The sequence below is a fragment of the Leptinotarsa decemlineata genome, unplaced genomic scaffold (assembly GCF_025532065.1).
Source record: "Leptinotarsa decemlineata unplaced genomic scaffold, Ldec_3_MD MMD2_tig00026354_RagTag_RagTag, whole genome shotgun sequence".
NCBI classification, from domain to species: Eukaryota; Metazoa; Arthropoda; class Insecta; order Coleoptera; family Chrysomelidae; genus Leptinotarsa; species Leptinotarsa decemlineata.
In genome coordinates this window covers 3,059,822-3,077,547 of record NW_027412702.1, presented here as the reverse complement: position 1 = coordinate 3,077,547, position 17,726 = coordinate 3,059,822, and the positions used below count along the sequence as shown (strand labels likewise).

The 17,726-nt window shown below is 31.3% G+C and overlaps 1 protein-coding gene across 3 annotated transcripts; it reads right to left on the bottom strand.

Moving 5' to 3' along the window:
* Nucleotides 1-1,147: 1,147 nt before the first annotated feature.
* On the bottom strand, nucleotides 1,148-16,867 carry Usp2 (Ubiquitin specific protease 2). Of its 3 annotated transcripts, XM_074184230.1 has the most exons (11): nucleotides 16,709-16,867; nucleotides 16,126-16,372; nucleotides 15,776-16,074; nucleotides 13,909-13,946; nucleotides 13,315-13,560; nucleotides 8,117-8,483; nucleotides 6,593-6,821; nucleotides 5,034-5,280; nucleotides 4,897-4,975; nucleotides 2,685-2,913; nucleotides 1,148-1,361 (listed from the first exon to the last, which is right to left on the bottom strand). In XM_074184230.1, the coding sequence occupies exons 2-11, from the start codon at nucleotides 16,314-16,316 to the stop codon at nucleotides 1,274-1,276; spliced, it is 2,013 nt and encodes a 670-aa protein (XP_074040331.1). In that variant the 5' UTR covers nucleotides 16,317-16,372; nucleotides 16,709-16,867; the 3' UTR covers nucleotides 1,148-1,273. The 3 variants fall into 3 exon arrangements, with proteins under 3 accessions (XP_074040331.1, XP_074040330.1, XP_074040333.1); XM_074184229.1 differs by having other exon boundaries at nucleotides 13,315-13,946; XM_074184232.1 differs by lacking the exon at nucleotides 13,315-13,560.
* Nucleotides 16,868-17,726: the final 859 nt, after the last annotated feature.

Here is a 17,726-nt window from a genome sequence, read left to right as displayed (position 1 = left end):
CTAGTTTTTTGAAAGAATACATATTTGAATTCAGATATTTTGGGAAAGATCAACAGTGCACAGAAATATTCAAATGTTTTTATTAACCACATCACCTAAACACAAAGCAGGGTATCATTTTCATCTCCAACTAATTGTTTCCTGGATAGCAATCCTCAGAAGTCCTCATGAGAATGTCAAGAATCAAGGAACGGCTAAGGCATCCGCAAGTCATTCCAAGCATGACAGTGGATATGGCACCGAAGTCCGGTCAAGTCTGGCGAATTTTAAAGCTAATTATGATGCACTGTTTGGAACCTTTGGTGTAGAATATTAAAGGAAGATTAAAACTGTTTTAATCTTCCTCTTTGAAGATGATCACTTGGTGATCGAAACACATGTCGAGGTGTTAAAAATAACGATTTGGTGTTGGGAAAAAACTCCAGTAATATTTATTTAAAGCTAATTGATAAAACTTTGAAATTTGTTATACATTACGAGTGTTTTGAAATGAATGAAAGTACTTTCTGCAAACAATTTATTTCAAGTTAGTGCTTTGAACAATTTTTTCATAATATAAAGCTTATTAAAGTATATTACATATTTTGTTCGTTTTAAGTTTTTGTCAAGTGCTTGATTTGTCTAGATTTTGGTAACAGTTGTATAAATTTCTACTCAGTTCACTATAGAAGCTTTATTCAATTTGAGGTAGGAGAAAAAAATAAATATATAAATAAATAAATAAATACCTATTTACAATGATGCCTTTTTTTTTAAATGAGCATTTAATATTTGTCGCTAAATCCAAAACAACAATAATATTCTTTGTAAAATATCAACAGTTTGGTAATAAATAAGTGTATTTATATGAATTCTAAACATTTTCTAAACAATCTTAAAATTGCACATCTGAACAAGACAAATACTAATATGATTTTTTTTTATTTGCCTTGTGCAAATATTGCGCTATGAAAACATGGACTAGATATGATATGAACAAAAAATATATATATAAGTACAATTCCTATTCTTCGCCTCATAAAATCACACACTGTATGAACAACAATAAACATTTGAATAAAAATTACAAAAAACAAAAATTGTACAAGACTGTTAACTGGCAAGGACTTGTAGAAGAGTCCTGTATAATATAACTAACGTCACTGAACAAATGTTAGGAATTATATTAATAAAAAGATAATACATAAAATTTACATAAATAATAAGGTGTCTGCGTGTATATGAATTTGGAAAATTAAAAAATCCAATTGGCAATAGTGGAATCTCTACCGTTTCAAAGGTGCGACTTCGTTCCGTCCTGTTCATAAAAGAGCACATAAGCTTCTCCACTCACGAGCGATTTTGGTGAGATTGGTGACACGCTGAAATAAGAGAAACAAATAAATCCAAAAAGACCGATACCAAAGAAAAAATATTCAATTAATAATATTCAACGGGCCACTTTGAACAATCGGATTTAAGTCTAGAATGAGCGATACAGCAAAAACAGTTTTTTAAATTAGAATCATTTAGCTTGGATTGGTGGCCTTCCTGCAGCAGGAAGCATTAGAATACCCCTGCCAGATGGAAGTAAGTCCTTCTGAATGACGGATCATCCTAAGGTGTATTGTATGTATCCTTGCTGAAAAGACTCCGAGTCCACTCTATGTCAAAAACGGAACATTCAAGATACCAGGTGCCCTCACATCGTAGTAGTCTTGTCACGGTAATATGGGTCTCTGCCATGATAGACCTCCTTTCCCTAGTTCCTTGTGGGATTTTTCAGTTGTTCAGTTGCATGTCAATTTCTATAAGGTGTCAACTCAGGATAAGTAGGTTGTAGGTATTTTTCACATGCTAATTTTATTTAAATGTATTACCATACATTATGAATTATTTAAAATTATCTCATGAAATTTCGATAGATTGATTCTGCTATGTTACATGACAGTAGTTGTTGATGCTGAAAAGAACAAATGAAAAAAAAATAGAAACAAAAATGTGCCAATGATATCATATTTCAATGTGTTTTGATAGTGATTCTTCAGTAAATCCATTTTTAAGTTTTACATATCAATCATGTTGCATACATAATACTAGTTTTCAAATAATCTAAAAAGAATACTTGGAAGTTGTCAAGTTGGATGACCCTGTCACTCTATATCAATGCCCTGATTCAAATCTCTGTCAGGAAATATGCAGAAGAACGGTGCTCTATTCCGTTGGAGACTGAGTAACTATTATGTCAAAGAAACATATCCATATAAGTGTTTTTGGTTTTCTATTTCTTGAACCATAAGTGATTTTATTGTGGTCTTTAACCTCTCAAGGCACTTAAAAAAATGAAGATTATGAAATATCATTACATTCACTATTAACTTTAAAGAAAAAGGACTATTTTTCGAATCGTCAGCCATATTAAAAAAGCTAAGTAGGTATTAAAAAGTTTATTGTTATTGTTAAAATCATTAAGGCAAAATTTTTTAATTACATGTTACTGACTAATTGGACTCTTCAAAGGTTTAAATTACTCAGTAACTTTTTGGGGTAACCTTTTTTGTCCTTTAGTAAATTTGAGCAGAACCATTAAGTAACATTAACTCCTCCACAAAAAAATATTGTCTGACAAATAGTAAGTTATTATTTTAATATTATCTGTTACTCTAGTTTTAAATCCGATCGTATGTGCTTTATACATGACTCACCGTGAATCGTTGTATTCATGCCACGTGCCAGTGTAGGGGTGTCTGCAGTATGCTGTGTAATGCCCACTGTAAGTAGTTCCACTATGATTCGAAAGTGCATATAGATTATATCGAAAAGGAGCCACATTATCTGCTGCATAGTTGCTCATATCTAATCCTTCTAGAGGAAAGTCAATGGCAACATTTAATTTGCCTCTGAATCTTTCCGTTGGAGAGAATCTTTTCAAATCTGACTTTTTTGTTAAGGATATTACATTAATACAACTACATAGTTTTGCTCACAAGAGGTAACCTCAGCAAAAGTAAGTACCAGAGCAAACTCCGATAGATCTGGTCATTTGAACACTTGGAATTGCTACAAAAATATTTGTGTCCTGATCATACTCTCCTTTTTTTGATAGTGAAATGAACCCAGGAGAAGCTTACCAATTCAAAGTGAATACCCATAGACATTTGCATTCTAAATTGTCATTCATCACTCATACTTGTGTCCACTTGTGGATAGGGCCTGAAGTCATCTACAATTCGGATCTCTTTCTGTAGATGATCAGCACCATAAGCGTGCAGGAACTGGGGCTTTTATTTTCAAAGAAATTGCCCTAATACTCAATGAACTTCACATGGTTTTAAACGTGAGACCAGAACTCTATTATCGAGTTAGAACTCAAGAAAGCTATAGAGACCACTTTCTTCCTACTAGTACAGGGACTGGATAAATGACAGTCCCTTACAATATTAAAGACACTGTTGCACCTAGCCATAAAAAATTTGGATCTCTTTCTTTGCTAGCTCCTCGATTATGAGGAAGAAGGAATTTGGGGTATTTCTATTCAAAGTAGCTGCCTTAGTGTCTATCTCTATCATCAAGTTGGAACTCGAGAAAGCTACAGAGACAACTTTTTCCTGCAAGCAATGGGGAATGTTCCTCGATTTGGGTTATTACAGCAAATGCAAGTTTTAACAAAATAAAGTTGAGTTTAATTCACGAGTTTTTCAAATTCACTTTGAAAAGTATTCAAATTGATGTTTCAAATGTTGGGTTTTAATTTTTAAATTGTTTTGTTTCTAATTCACATATTGGCAACAGCGCCTATATCAAGTTGAAATAATTTATACGTACCTAGATATTCTACTTTAAAAAAGGAAAATTATCTTTATAAATCAACAATTGAGGCAAACTATAAATTATAGTTCAATACCACCTCCACAAGCCACATAAACAACAGTTGTTTTGTTATTTATTTATATAGAGGAAGATAGGTTAGGTGCACAAAATTTCATGTCACAGAATGTCTCGGAACTCGGAACATAAGGAAACAGAACAGCACGCCTTTGAAATATGTCATCTTTGTTTGTCTCATACAGGTAACAGATTCATTGTCCTTTAATAGCTATAACCGATGTTGCCAAATGGTGAAATACAAACGAATCCCTTTAAATGTTGAAATGCATTATTTCATTCCTCTTTTTCAAGTATTTAAATAATTTTTTAAAGAAAAAGGTTGGAATGATGAGTTTGAAATGCGTTGTTTTAGAGCTCTTTTATGAAAACTACTTGATTTTCATCAGGAGGAACATTCCCTATTAGGGGAAGGATGAATGGGAATCTACCAACATTAAAGTATCTGTAGTAATCAAGAATTCAGATCTCTTTCTCTGCATGCTCCATGACCATGAGAAAGAAAGAATTGGGGTGTTTCTTTTGAAGACAGCTGCCCCAGCACACAACAAACTTAGCATAGTTTCAAATATTGAACTAGATGTGACCAGAACCTATCATCGAATTGGAACCCGGGAAAGCTACAGAGGACATTTTATTCCAGTGGTTACATGGGCAAGAAAAATGAGAGCTGTTCAAGATTCAACTCAATATACTTCGGGATACACTTTTAAAGAACATCAATAATTGGGAAAATGTGTCCTTGTAGAATAAGTACACTTTTTGAGACTATTTTTCAGAATGAATATAATCTATGGCAATGTATAACTCCATCGTAAATCGCCACTTTCTCACAGGTACTGCTATCAGAACGTCTAATGGATTTTCGTAAAGTACCTGTGAATATAAATTAAAAAATTCCCCTTTCATTCTATTTTCTTTTCAACTGACTCTTCTCCTGATTTATATTCATTATTCACTTGAATTTACATTCACAAGGTCCAAAAATTATCATTTACCAATATCAAAAATATTTGTTTTCAAAAAGGATACGAATGACTAAAATACGGGGAAACTTATGAATTGATAGGGACTTTGTGCATTTTCTCCTCTCCTTGCACCTGGAACACGTCTGAAAAAATAATATTTGAAATATTTTCGAATATATTATACCATCTTCTTTGATTTACCGGTTTTTCATCTCCATCCAGAGTTTCCTCTCTTGTGAAGGAATCTAAGCATTGCGACAATCTCAGTTGGCCAGTTCTCTGTGGTATGGGAAGAGATAGATCCCAGAAAGGATCAAACGTTACTGATGAGTGTCCACAGTGTGTGCACCTCAACGTGGATTTTAATTGACCAACAAAGTTGTCTACGATCTTAGAGTTATCCATCCTCAAATATCTCAGCCAGGACTCTTGTGCTTTTTCGTTGTCGCTAAGAGATAAGGAATTGGAAAATTCAATTTATTGCTGTGTACTTCTGCCTATATTTTATTTCTACACTATGTGTCTTTTACTTTGTCAACAAAACTATACTTATTTGACAATAAAGTATATTTTTATTTGATTTAATTTGAACATCTTCACACTCAAGTATTTGTGGCTATTCTGGGTTATTGTCTTGTCTTGTGGTTGTGGGTTGATTCACAAGCTGTATATTTTGAAATATGGTAATGATTCTAAGAGACAATGTCAAGATTTTGGGATTTACAGAAACTATACCAGATGGATTCCAAAAAACAAAGATACTACTCCTAATTTTCTACATAAGGAATTGATAGTATCCCAGTTTAAATAAGGGTCAAGGAGTACCAGTTTCTACAGATAACTATCAAACAGAATTTCTCAAAGTGAATATCACTCAACAGGTTTTTTGTTTCACCAGTAACTGAATCATTTGATGTAAACTAGTTTACTACTTTAGTTTCCGATCTCTATGTTGATGTTCTTCAAGCCTTAAAAATAATGTAGTGTCTTCAGCGTAAAAGTATTTATTGGGTAAGATCACTGTATGATGATAGAACATTTTAAAAGTCGATTTTGTGACCTATAGGTCATCAGTTATAATCCGTTATCTGCTAGTTTATATATCACAAGAATTTAACTAGTTGGAGGTGGATTGATTCTGTTACATGACAACGAAAAGCTTCCGATTTTTTTGTAAGAACAATAAAGACATTTTCTAGTAGCTAACGGTTCTCAAAATATTTCAATATTTATATAACATATGAATATAAAAATTTGAATTGGGAATTTCGAAAACATACCTTTTCAGTAGAGAATTTTATAATGAATAAAACAGTAAAAACTTATTTTATTATAATGTCGATAGTTCCAAAGATATTGAGAAAAACAAATTTTTGACATCTCTACATTGAAAGAAAGCTTCATCAGAATCATCTGGAACTTTTCAAGAGGTGTTCCCTACTATAAGGGTGTAGTAAAAAATTCAGGCTGCTGCAATTTAATCAGCAGATGGTCCTTGCAAACATCTAACAGTTCTGAATTATCAATAGATTTGAAGAGTAGAGAAATTATTCAGGTGGTGAAAATACCAAGTGCAAATAATTTCATTTGAAAAATATTAAATAAAATAAAGAGTAAAACATGAATCCGCAAACCTACTTTGGAAAGAAAACAAATTATTTTGAGTTGACTTAAAAATAAATCATTGATATGATATAGTTACACTTTTATAAATCCTAGGTAGTGACTATATGCAAAAGTTTTATTTTATTCAAACTCACCTCAATTTTTCATCTATCTCCGTTATGATTGGTTTAGGTTTTTCGGTAATTCTATTAACGTCCTCGTGTAAACCTTCCAGAAGATATCGAAGGAACTCCTGGGCGTCTTGCTGGGCGTAACCCATGAAACGAGGGGCAAATCTTTGAATCTGACTTTTCAGGGAGACTGTGTTCACCACTCTATCAGATGAATCTTCTGACCACAATTCCTTGATGACTTCCGCGAACGCTGCAACAAATATTTCAGTTACTTTCACATCTGGAACATCACATAGATCGATAAAGGAATTCACTATACAACAACACTTGAATAGAAAATTCCACAAAATCGATATAAACCATATAAATATTTCTATTAATGAATAAAATGTGAAAGTGAATAATACTGTAAAATCCCAAGTGGACTGTAATCTCACATATGAAGAACATTTTCAATACATACACAAGAAAATTTCAAAAAAACTGTATTTTTACTCTAGAATTTCAAGGCATCTGTCATCAAATAAAGATAGTTTATGAAACAATTATACAACCACTCTTTGATTATTGTGCTTCGATTTTATACTCCTTCAATTCGAACAAACAGGCACAACTACAAAAGCTACAAAATAGAGGAATAAAAATTATATTGAGAAGAAACAGTTATACTCCCATAATTACAATGTAATCAACCTTAAATATCAGAATATAAGTGGTTTTTTTTGATATATTCGCCAAAAACTGGAATTGTCAGATTTCGTTTTTGGGCTATATCGCCTTCATTTTGAATAATATAAAAAAAGCAGAGAAACTTGCGGTTCAAACCGCAAGACCGGACGATCACAAGTTGAAAGGTAAGACCTCGTTAGTCCTGAGTTCGCACAAGTTTCGACTTTTGAAAGTTGTCGTTCGTAGGGGGGTGACAGCTGGTTAACGGAAAAACAGGTTTTAACAATTTTTTTCGAAAGATTTCGACTTTCAATACTGTTTCATATTTCATCAACTTCTTTTTTTTCAATATGCACCGCTAGTTTTTTTCATATATTTTTGTAGCCACTGCAATGACAAATTGAGCCATGTATTACAATACATGCCCCCAAAATTTGAATCTTTTCTCCAATTCAATCTACCTTGTAAGTCTTATTGTTTCTGAGATATCACACTCATCAGGCTGGGATCCTTGAGTGTCCATGCATCCAGTATAGAGTCAGTCTATTTCGGTCAATAATACCCTGAGAGCATGCTGTATGAAAACTGATCTCATTTGGTTTTCGATGCATTGATGATTGATTCTAAGAAACCATCTTTACTTTATTGGTGAATTCTAAAGACAAATGAACATTTTGCAAACTATTTTGATTAAATAATATCACTGTGGGAAGCACATAAAGAATATATTTTTCAGTTGAATAATTGACATCATAAAATTCAATAAAAAAAAGTCTTAAATATTAAATATCATGAATATATTGTGACTTATTAATGTGAATTTCATAGTCCAAGCATAAACTTGAAAATTCAGTTATACTACTCTATGAACCCTACCTTTAATCAATGCTCCCTTCATACTAGAAATACTAGTATTGATATCTTTCATATACGCATCTTTTTTTAAATATTCTAGTAACCATCTTGTGTTTGATAAACATTGGATCACACTGTTCATGAAACAGGTGTTGCCAATATTTTTCAACCCATTGAGCCCAAGGGTTTTAACTGAAGAATGTATTACTGGTCTGTGGTTATAACTGTTGATGCTACGTTCGCCACTGCTGTCTTCTGAGTAATCTCGGATGCGATGATTCTCCCTATCACTGGACCGGCGGGACAAGGAATTTGATGTTAAACTGCTTGAAACTGAATTGGATGGAGATATGGCAGATCTTGTGAGTTTTGGAGAAGTTGATAATTCCTGGAAAAGTACATCAGTTTGATTCTCAAATAAATTATTTGTAATAATTCACCATGGTATATAGAAAATTGATGAAAGGAGCAGAGAAAAGAAAAATAAGTTTCAAATATTTATTAACAAATTATTAAAGATTTTACTCTTCAAGCCATGAAATTTCCGACTAGAGTGACAGTTTAAAATTAGTGATAGGAGTAGTAGCAGCCTTTCAACTGAAACGTATTTTCATAATGCAGAAAGAAACGTATATTGAAAACAATGTTCAATATGAATTACACATACACCTATCGTGGTACCTTCAAGGGTAACAAAATGCTTACTGTATATGCTATATATATATATATATATATATATATATATATATATATATATATATATATATATATATTTATGTTTGTGTATTTTTTGAAAACGAGAACAAATCGAATTTTGAAGTGAGTATTCCACCCGACAGAAATCAAATTATATTGTTCCTAAACATAGATTGAAAAACAAAGAGCATGGGCCGCATTACGCATCAATTAAATTCTACAACCATTTACCCTTGATTATCAAAGAAAATCGAACAAGACAAATTTAAAAAAAACATGTTCTCGATCTGTTGTGTGACATTGAGCAGCCATATTCATTACAAGAATTCATGGACAAATAACCATTTTCAGTCTGTATCAAATTTAAGCTTCCTAGTAACTTCAATATTACATATTACATTCTAATCATCGATCTTTATCTGTGATATTTACTTATTTGTTCCTGTCATTTTCATATACTTATTGTATTTACCTATACCACCTGCTTTTATTTATATTAATATTAAGTGACATTTGTATTGTTAATGTAATCATTTTTATGACTTGAGTTTTATCATTTGTTTAAATTGAAAGCTTTAATAAATCTATCTACCTATCTACGGAAATATAAATGTTTTCAATAATAATAATATTGTTATATCAAAAGCATTGACCATAATCATTCAACAAGAAATTGTAGAATCATTTTCGAACTTTACTTGAATAATTAATGAATATCATGAATATAATGATTAGAAGGTCACCATATTTACATGTTATATATTTTTAATCAACAACTTTATTCATAACAAGTAGTATTTTGAAAACTTTCAAGTAGTAATTATAATACACGACGGAATTTTGTCAAAGATATTGCATTTGTCTAGACAATTTAAATTATTCGATTCAATTAGTAAAAGTACAGAAACATTTTTCGTGTGTTTATAAAACAATAGACCTAACATAGAAATTAAATTACACATAATGAAAATGTAAATATGTATGTACAATAAATAGTTTGGTAGCCGATTTCATTCAGTGTCCAAAGCAAAACCATTTTTTTTTCAAGTCTATGTGTGATTTTCTGGATTTAGTTTTCATTTGGTAGCTTGTGGAAACTCTTAAAAAAACAATGATTTCATAGTATTGTGTTAATTAATTTTAGCAATGTATGAACTGTCATTATTCATAATAGGATAATTGTGCACATCAGAAGTCAATACAATGTATTCATTAAAATATACTGGACCTAGATTATTTTCCATCTTATAAATAAAAACCATAGTCATATGGAATATTCGTTGAGATACTGAGAACCATTGTAATATACTCGGCATATATAATATTGGAGTTACACGGCTAGTTCTCAGGATGCCTAGATTATTTTCCATCTTATAAATAAAAACCATAGTCATATGGAATATTCGTTGAGATACTGAGAACCATTGTAATATACTCGGCATATATAATATTGGAGTTACACGGCTAGTTCTCAGGATGATTCTCATCCCTCGATAGGTGGCATGAGGTAACTAACTACCTTATGGCATACCAATATCTACATTAATTGCAGATGAGAGGAAATTGTTGATTTCAACTTTCTATTTTCAATTGAATAAACAGTTTGTAAACCAATTCAGAACATTAACACTGATGCCATAGCCTTCCAATTTGGTTAAGTTCAAGAAACACAACAATCACATATTTGCTGTTATCTGTCTTCTTTTTGAACTTACATAAGGATAGCTGTATCGTAGTTTACAAGAATGTTTTTCCTAAAGGTTGAGTGACTATTAATTATATTTTTCTACATCATCCAGAAATTCATTCTAACACTTTTTTAATCGGAGAGAGAGTATTTTTAGGTCGAAATTCATTTGCATCGATTGTGTTATTCACTTCAGGAATATTAATTATAGTGCTACTCTTAAGGCATCTAGAATTTTAGAGATTTCCAAAACCTACGATAATTATAAGAGCGTAAGAAAAACAGCGGGGCGGGAATTGGCATAGTGGTAGTGCGCTCGACTCACAATCGAAAGACCATGAGTGCGATCCCAACCTCAAACAGATATTTTTCTCGAGAGAATTTATCTAGTCGAAGCTGAGACGATTCAACAACTTCACATGGCTGAGGGACTGCTAATACCCTTGATGGTCCTTAGGTGTCTCGGGGAGTTATCAATTTGGCTAATGACCAAACCGAATAGGCCATTGACACCCAATAAAAAAAAACAACAGCAGATGAATGAGTAACATTTTGCCATGTTAGAAGAATGATTTTAGAAATCAGCCCAATATGCCTGTGTGCTTAGTATGTAGCATTCAGAAAGGATCACTCAAAAATCATATTAAATTTTCTCAATAAATTTGACAAGCATATAAACAATCACTTACACATTGAAACCTTGACTCAATACACTATTAAATAACACATTATTTCTACTTCAGAAAATAACAGATAATAATCTTTCTCAATTATTTAAAAAATATATTAAAGCCTATTTACGATGTTAATGAATTTCTTGAAATTTTTAAAAGGGATAGATATTTGTTGGAATTGATTTCTTGACATAAAATTCTCAAACTATCATACTTTACTCAACAGTTTAAGTCAAGATTCAACGTATATATTATGTAAATTGAAAAGAGCTTAAAGCTTTTTGGTTTTCTACTTTAATGAACAAAAAATGTAGGAAACTTTTAAAAGAGGATAGATAGATAGATATGTTTATTCATCACTGAAGTTTTACAAGATACAGCATATAAACTTGTCTCCCTAAAACTTATCGGACTAGTCAGACATACAACAAATACAATTAGTATAAAAATAAAAGCATAGGCTACCCTATACCAATTTATATATACTATGAACAGAATGCTAAGAACTCGTCCATTGAATAAAAGGCATTTGAACATAAAAGATCAAACAATTTTGATTTAAATAATTTAAAGCTCTCAATTTCACCCATTAGTGTGACTGTGTAATTATAGCAAATAATTCCCTGATACATATATGAATTCTGTCCCAGTGAGAGAATGGCAAACGTATACAATTAGCGTTGCGTGTACTATAATTGTGGATCATAAAACCCCTCTCATGGCTGAAGTGCCGTTTTTTTACCTCAAGAGTTATTAAATATATATATAAGCATGAAAGAGTTAGAATTCTTAAACGAACAAAGATTTCTCTACAGCTCTCTCGAGGGTTGGCTCTCACCATACATCTTAAAATTCAATAATTTTGGTCAAGGGATTTAAATAAAAATGAATTTTTTTTTATTCCCAATTCTCTCAGCTTACTGACAGGCTTCATTTATATGACAACTACAAAAGAAGAACAAGATTTGTTTCGGAGATTTCATTTTCTATGACATAAAAGAGTTGAAGTGAACTTACGTAGTTTGTATAGATTTCATTCTTGAAAACTGAATGACAATAATTTATAAGAGTTTAAGTTTCAGACCAACTATTTTCAACAAACTCGTCCTGTTCTGTTTTCAAACTTCACCTTATAAAATTATCAATAAAGTCAAGCTTTCTAAGAAAATTCTAAACGTACCATCATGTATAAACAATGAAATGAACTGCTACCACCTTTCAAATGAAAGCCATTTTGCATCTGAAAACTATCCACAACTCCAATAATAAAACCAAACGAAACAGTTACTAACAATACACTCCATATTATCAAAATTAAATATTCACTAAACATTAGTTCTTCAATTTGAATTAGTCAAATGAAACTTAGATACCTGTAAACTACCTTTTTAGCACATCTTTTATACAAGAAACATAACATTATAGCAAAATATGATAACTTTATGTTTATGGACCATTAAGAGAAAATCATTGCAAAATCTAAAAAAAAAGATAAACCTTATCAGTTACACTTATATTACTTAGCTTTATCTCAAGTATGAATTAAGTTCCTTGAAAAACTGATAAAGTTAAATTGATGTAGCTCAGAATATCTGTCACAAATCAATAATAATTAGCACAGTGAGCCACTATTTCTTGAGGAATTAGAATTACTTGTAATATTCTACTTGAAATATTCAGCCATGTTGTAAGAACTAAAAATAAAACCTATGCAAACAAAAATGAGCCTTGCCAAATAAAAAAGGATGGATATATTTGAAGTTTCATAATGAATATATTCTAACTTAAAATGGTGTATTATCTTATAATAAGGAGTTCTTCAATTCATACCAAAGTGTATTTTCTTGCTAACTGGCTCCGAAGCCCTAACTTGTGGACACTACTTGACATATTTTAAAAATTTTGACATTGATGTGACAAATGATTATTTATTTTTTAGGGCACAGGTGATCTTATATTCAATACTCATGTTATATTGAAATTAAAGATGAGACAGAATACATTTGAAATAATGTTAAATATTATTTAATTTAGGTGTTTTAGTAAAATATGTACTTTATTGTAATTATATTGACTTAGAAAAGCCCGCTAATCTTTAATAGGGCAAGGGCAAGAAAAGTAAATAATGTAGTGGGAAATATCACAAGCGAGCAGGTACTCACATTTTGTTGTAAAATTTTTCCAATATAACTATCCTTATTATCCATATCATTTTTGGAACTTGAGTCTGATTTATTTTCATCCCCTTTTTGGTAATCTTTTGTGGGAATATATGAAGCAAAGTTATTGACTCTTGAGTTGCTTCTAGTGGATATGCTGTCTACCTCATCAGTGTTCACCTTTTCCCTATTGATTTCTGTCCCATTTTCAAAATTTGGTTCCTCATTCACTTCTAATTTAGAATTTGTCTGTAAAACATCAGTGTTACTTTGACATTTGCCAGATGTCATGCCATCATTTTTTCTACTGTTTGACACACCATTAGTGGATTTTTTCACACCATTAACTTTACTTTTACCATTAGTAAGTTTAACATTGGTCGGATCAGATGGTCTAGATTTGATATCTGTTGTCTTGTTAGCCAGGTCATAAGTGCCACTTTTCATGATTTTCAATGGTTTCTCATCAAATTTTTTACATAAGTCAGCAACTGATGCTCGATTTCCATTATCGTCTTCATCAGACAAATTGTTGGCGTTAGTATTGTTAGAGAATGACAAACTGTTAGTATAAATAGCATCAACACGTTCGTTTACCTTTTTCTTACTAGCTTTAGCCTCTATTGGAGGCAAGCCTGAAAATAATCAAACATAATGATTTAAAATGATTATTCAAACAGTTAATGTTATAATCAATTTTTATAAAACTAATGGTATTTATTTTGTAACATGATTCACACTCATTTCTAAAAAATTATTGGAAACATGTATTTTCATTCACTTCATTTTTTTTGGTAATTAAATATTTTTCAACAAACTTCTTCGTAATTCTTTGGTTCTGTTGGCAGTGTTGAAAAATTAAACAAAAATGAATGCACTGTTGTCAAATTTATATGGTTGCTGAAAAAATAAGAAATGCTATAATCTTTATTGCTATTCAAAACATACCTTTCATAATATGAAAGAATGCTGAATTAATAAGTTGTATCTATTCACGAGAATAAATAAACATGTGTGTTCAGTTATGACATATTGAAATCTGCGCTTACAAAAACATACATATTTATTCATTCCCGTAAACAGAGTTCCGCGATCATAGAACAACGAACAAAGCGTAACCTGAAAAATATTTCTTAAACAAATTATTGAACAATTTTTTGAATATTTTGTGTAATTCACCACATTGAAATTGCTACATTCCAAAGATTGAATGTGTTCAAGAGAAGTTTTCAAGATGCCCTGCTTTCAAATTGGGTTTGACTACGAATGACTAGCACTAAGTAGATATTGAAATAAAACTCAATATATAATCACTATCACATAGAAGGAATGCCTTGACATAATACTCATACATAAAATATTGTCTGGTGATATTTACTGTTCGGATCTAATTAAAAGTGTTACTCTGGAAACTCCTGCTCGGAATACTCGCAGTGCCAAGATATTTTGAATCTCTTTTTACTCAACAAATCATTTGCATTTATAAAGTGCAACAAATTATTTCAGAAGACTGATCTAATTATTATGAAGACATATAAGATCAGGAGACTTTTGGATGATGTTGGTTTATCAGTTTTTATACTCATCTAGCAAGATCTGACTAGAACTTAATTTATCTACTAGCTTTGAATTTCTGTATCAAATTATCTAAGGTTGATTCATGTTTTATATTTATATTGCCGTTTTCCTTATGTTATGAATTGGATTTTCATGTTGAATAAATAAATAAATTTGAAATGTTCAATCACAATCCAACTGATGAAAACTACCTTATAGCAAAATACGTTTTAAATAAAATTTTCAGTGTGAAAACTATATAATTATGGGTAAAAACTCCAGTTAAGTGAAAAATATCACTTAGAACCTCATTCCATTAGTTGGAGCAACAGAGTAAAGATCCGCAGTATATGATGGTGAGAAGTTTCTTTTTCAAATGTTTTTATTTCATGAGTGATTTTCCAAAAGTTTTTTTTCAAATTTCAAATTTTGTACAACCATATCTTCGAAAGTAAACCAGATCACCACATTTTGACTTCAGATAAGTGATCAATGGACAAAAACATAGAGGTTCAAAGAATATTATTGTGGAAAAAAGTGTGAGCCTCTGTAACTAAATAATTACAAATTCCGGAATATATTTAGACGTATCATGGTCTGTTATAAAACTGAAGGTCTGAATTATTTTATTCTTATGACTTCAAGGGAACAGATTAAAGGGATTTGTTCATATAAAAAGTAATTAGCAAAAAATGTTTGTATTTTGAACTGTTGTGGACGTTGGCAATTGTACAAAAATAATCGAACATATTTAGTGGACAAACTTGATTGTATCCTTTTTTTTAACATAATACTATCAAAGAATGTTAATAAACATGAACTCTGATTAAAAGACAAATCTTTATCATTTTAAAACAGCAAGAAGCAAATGGAAAAAAATTCAAGCCAAAAAGAATATAGTGCTTACCTATATCGTTAATGGATTTGGATCTAGAAATATTCTCATTTTTTCTGTAGCACTTAGGCACATAATTGGATGGTGAATATTTGTTCCTTAGTTCTGCAACCGAATCTATTACATTAACAGTTGACAGTCGATCACTCCTCGTAAGAGAACTTTCTCTTCTTGGGTATTCTAGAACAGAATTTTCTCTAATGGAGCTTATGCCTGAATCTCTGGAAATAGAGTCGCGTCGTAGGCTAGGCTCTCTAGACTCTTCTCTAAATCTTGAAGTTGTTACTCCATCCTCTATTACTGAGCCCGATCTGCAAACAGAAGTCTGAAGGAAAAAATCATTAACTTTTTAATCTTCTGACCTGGAAAATACTCTACGTCCATCTGAATCAGTATAGGACCTTGAAGTGAATCTTTCACTAAAGCTGGTAATTCTTGGATTGTATGAAGGTGGACTGTAATATTGTCGATCTAATGGTGGAGAACTAAATGTTGATCTATAAGAGCCACTGAGTCCTGAAGCAGAACTGCGGTGTGGGCTAAGGACAGGCATTTTTTTCTAAGGATGATCACTGAATTTGACTACTTATGTTCTTTATCAGCATTTCACTAAAACATTCAATCGAATAAAAAAAGACTGATCAACTAATTCTATTTGTGATTAAAAATAGCTCATTTTCTGAAATATGTCGCGTACTGAATGTGTAAAGATAGGAATAAAAAGATTAGTTATTTTTAGATGGCACTTCAGCATGACTAATTCATTTTTTTTTATTTCAATTGTTTGATTCAAAAATCAAATAATCAAGCAATAATGTCAATTAACAATAATATACAGATTATAAAAATATTTTACTTTTTGAACTATAAAAATAGAAATTATTTTTTGACAGATAATAGAATGAAAATATTTTCATCTACTAATAGAAAAAAAAATACACCCACCTGATAACCAAATATATTTTGAACTGTTTTAAAAGGATTCCTGAGAAACAAATTTTAAAAAACTAGAAAAAAATGCCATCACCCCGTTCTTCGCACCTCACGAATTAGCCATTTTGAATGACGTCATATTTACAATTACTGGCAGGAATACCACATAAAATTTTGATAATTCCTCACTCGCAGTTTGGAAAAATTCCTACTTCAGTTCAAAAATTTCCACATTTTTCGCAATCATTTTGAGAAACGTGCTTTTGAGATGAAGTTCTCAATTTTAATAGCAGAAAATTTGAATTTTCTTCTTATTTCCATATGATTGGTTTAGAAAATAAAACAATCTGGGTATGAAATATGAATATATTGAAAGTCATAGAAGTAAACACTTCTATACGGTGGTAATATCCTCTGACACTGATAGTTTTGATGGAATCTTAATTGGGAATTCATGTTCTTATAAATGGAATCTTGTCAGTTTTGGGAGTGAAGGTTTGTGTCCCGGCTTATGAAAGAAACAACAGATAACCTTCTAAACAAATTCCAAATAAGTTATGAAAGCAAACAAGATTTCAACAATGTCGGTCGGTAACCGGGCGGTTCGACATGGATGCTTTGTTCACTCACTCATATCGACCGCCGTGTTGGTCGTTGGTTCAAACCCCAGGCTGAACGATCGATTTTCACTTGCTATCGTTCAACCCGTGTTAGGAATCACACGTTAAAAGGTAAGACCTCGTTAGTCTTTAGCTCGCACAAGTCTGGACTTCTGAGGGTTGTCGTTGGTAGGGATGCGACAGTTGGTTAATGGAAAAATAGATGTTTTTTAAAAAAAGGTGGTGACATTAACAATATATAACAATTTCTACCAAACTCCTGATTGTTTTCAAATATATTTAAACATACTTTTTGTTAATTAGGCACTGGCCCGTTAGGTATTCTGTAATTTCAAAATTAAAAAATTAAAGAATCACCTAATGTAATCAATCCAAATTACAAACTGGAAATAAACCGACATCTGAGATCC

Bases quoted from the DNA above. Each gene is read 5' to 3' on its own strand.
- Usp2 (XM_074184229.1), bottom strand. From the start codon at position 16,316: ATGCCTGTCCTTAGCCCACACCGCAGTTCTGCTTCAGGACTCAGTGGC. The intron at 16,075-16,125 runs GTCAGAAGATTA...TTCTGTTTGCAG, and splicing joins GGACGTAGAGTATTTTCCAG to ATCGGGCTCAGTAATAGAGG. The intron at 6,822-8,116 runs GTAGGGTTCATA...TATTTGTTGCAG, and splicing joins GAAGGGAGCATTGATTAAAG to CGTTCGCGGAAGTCATCAAG.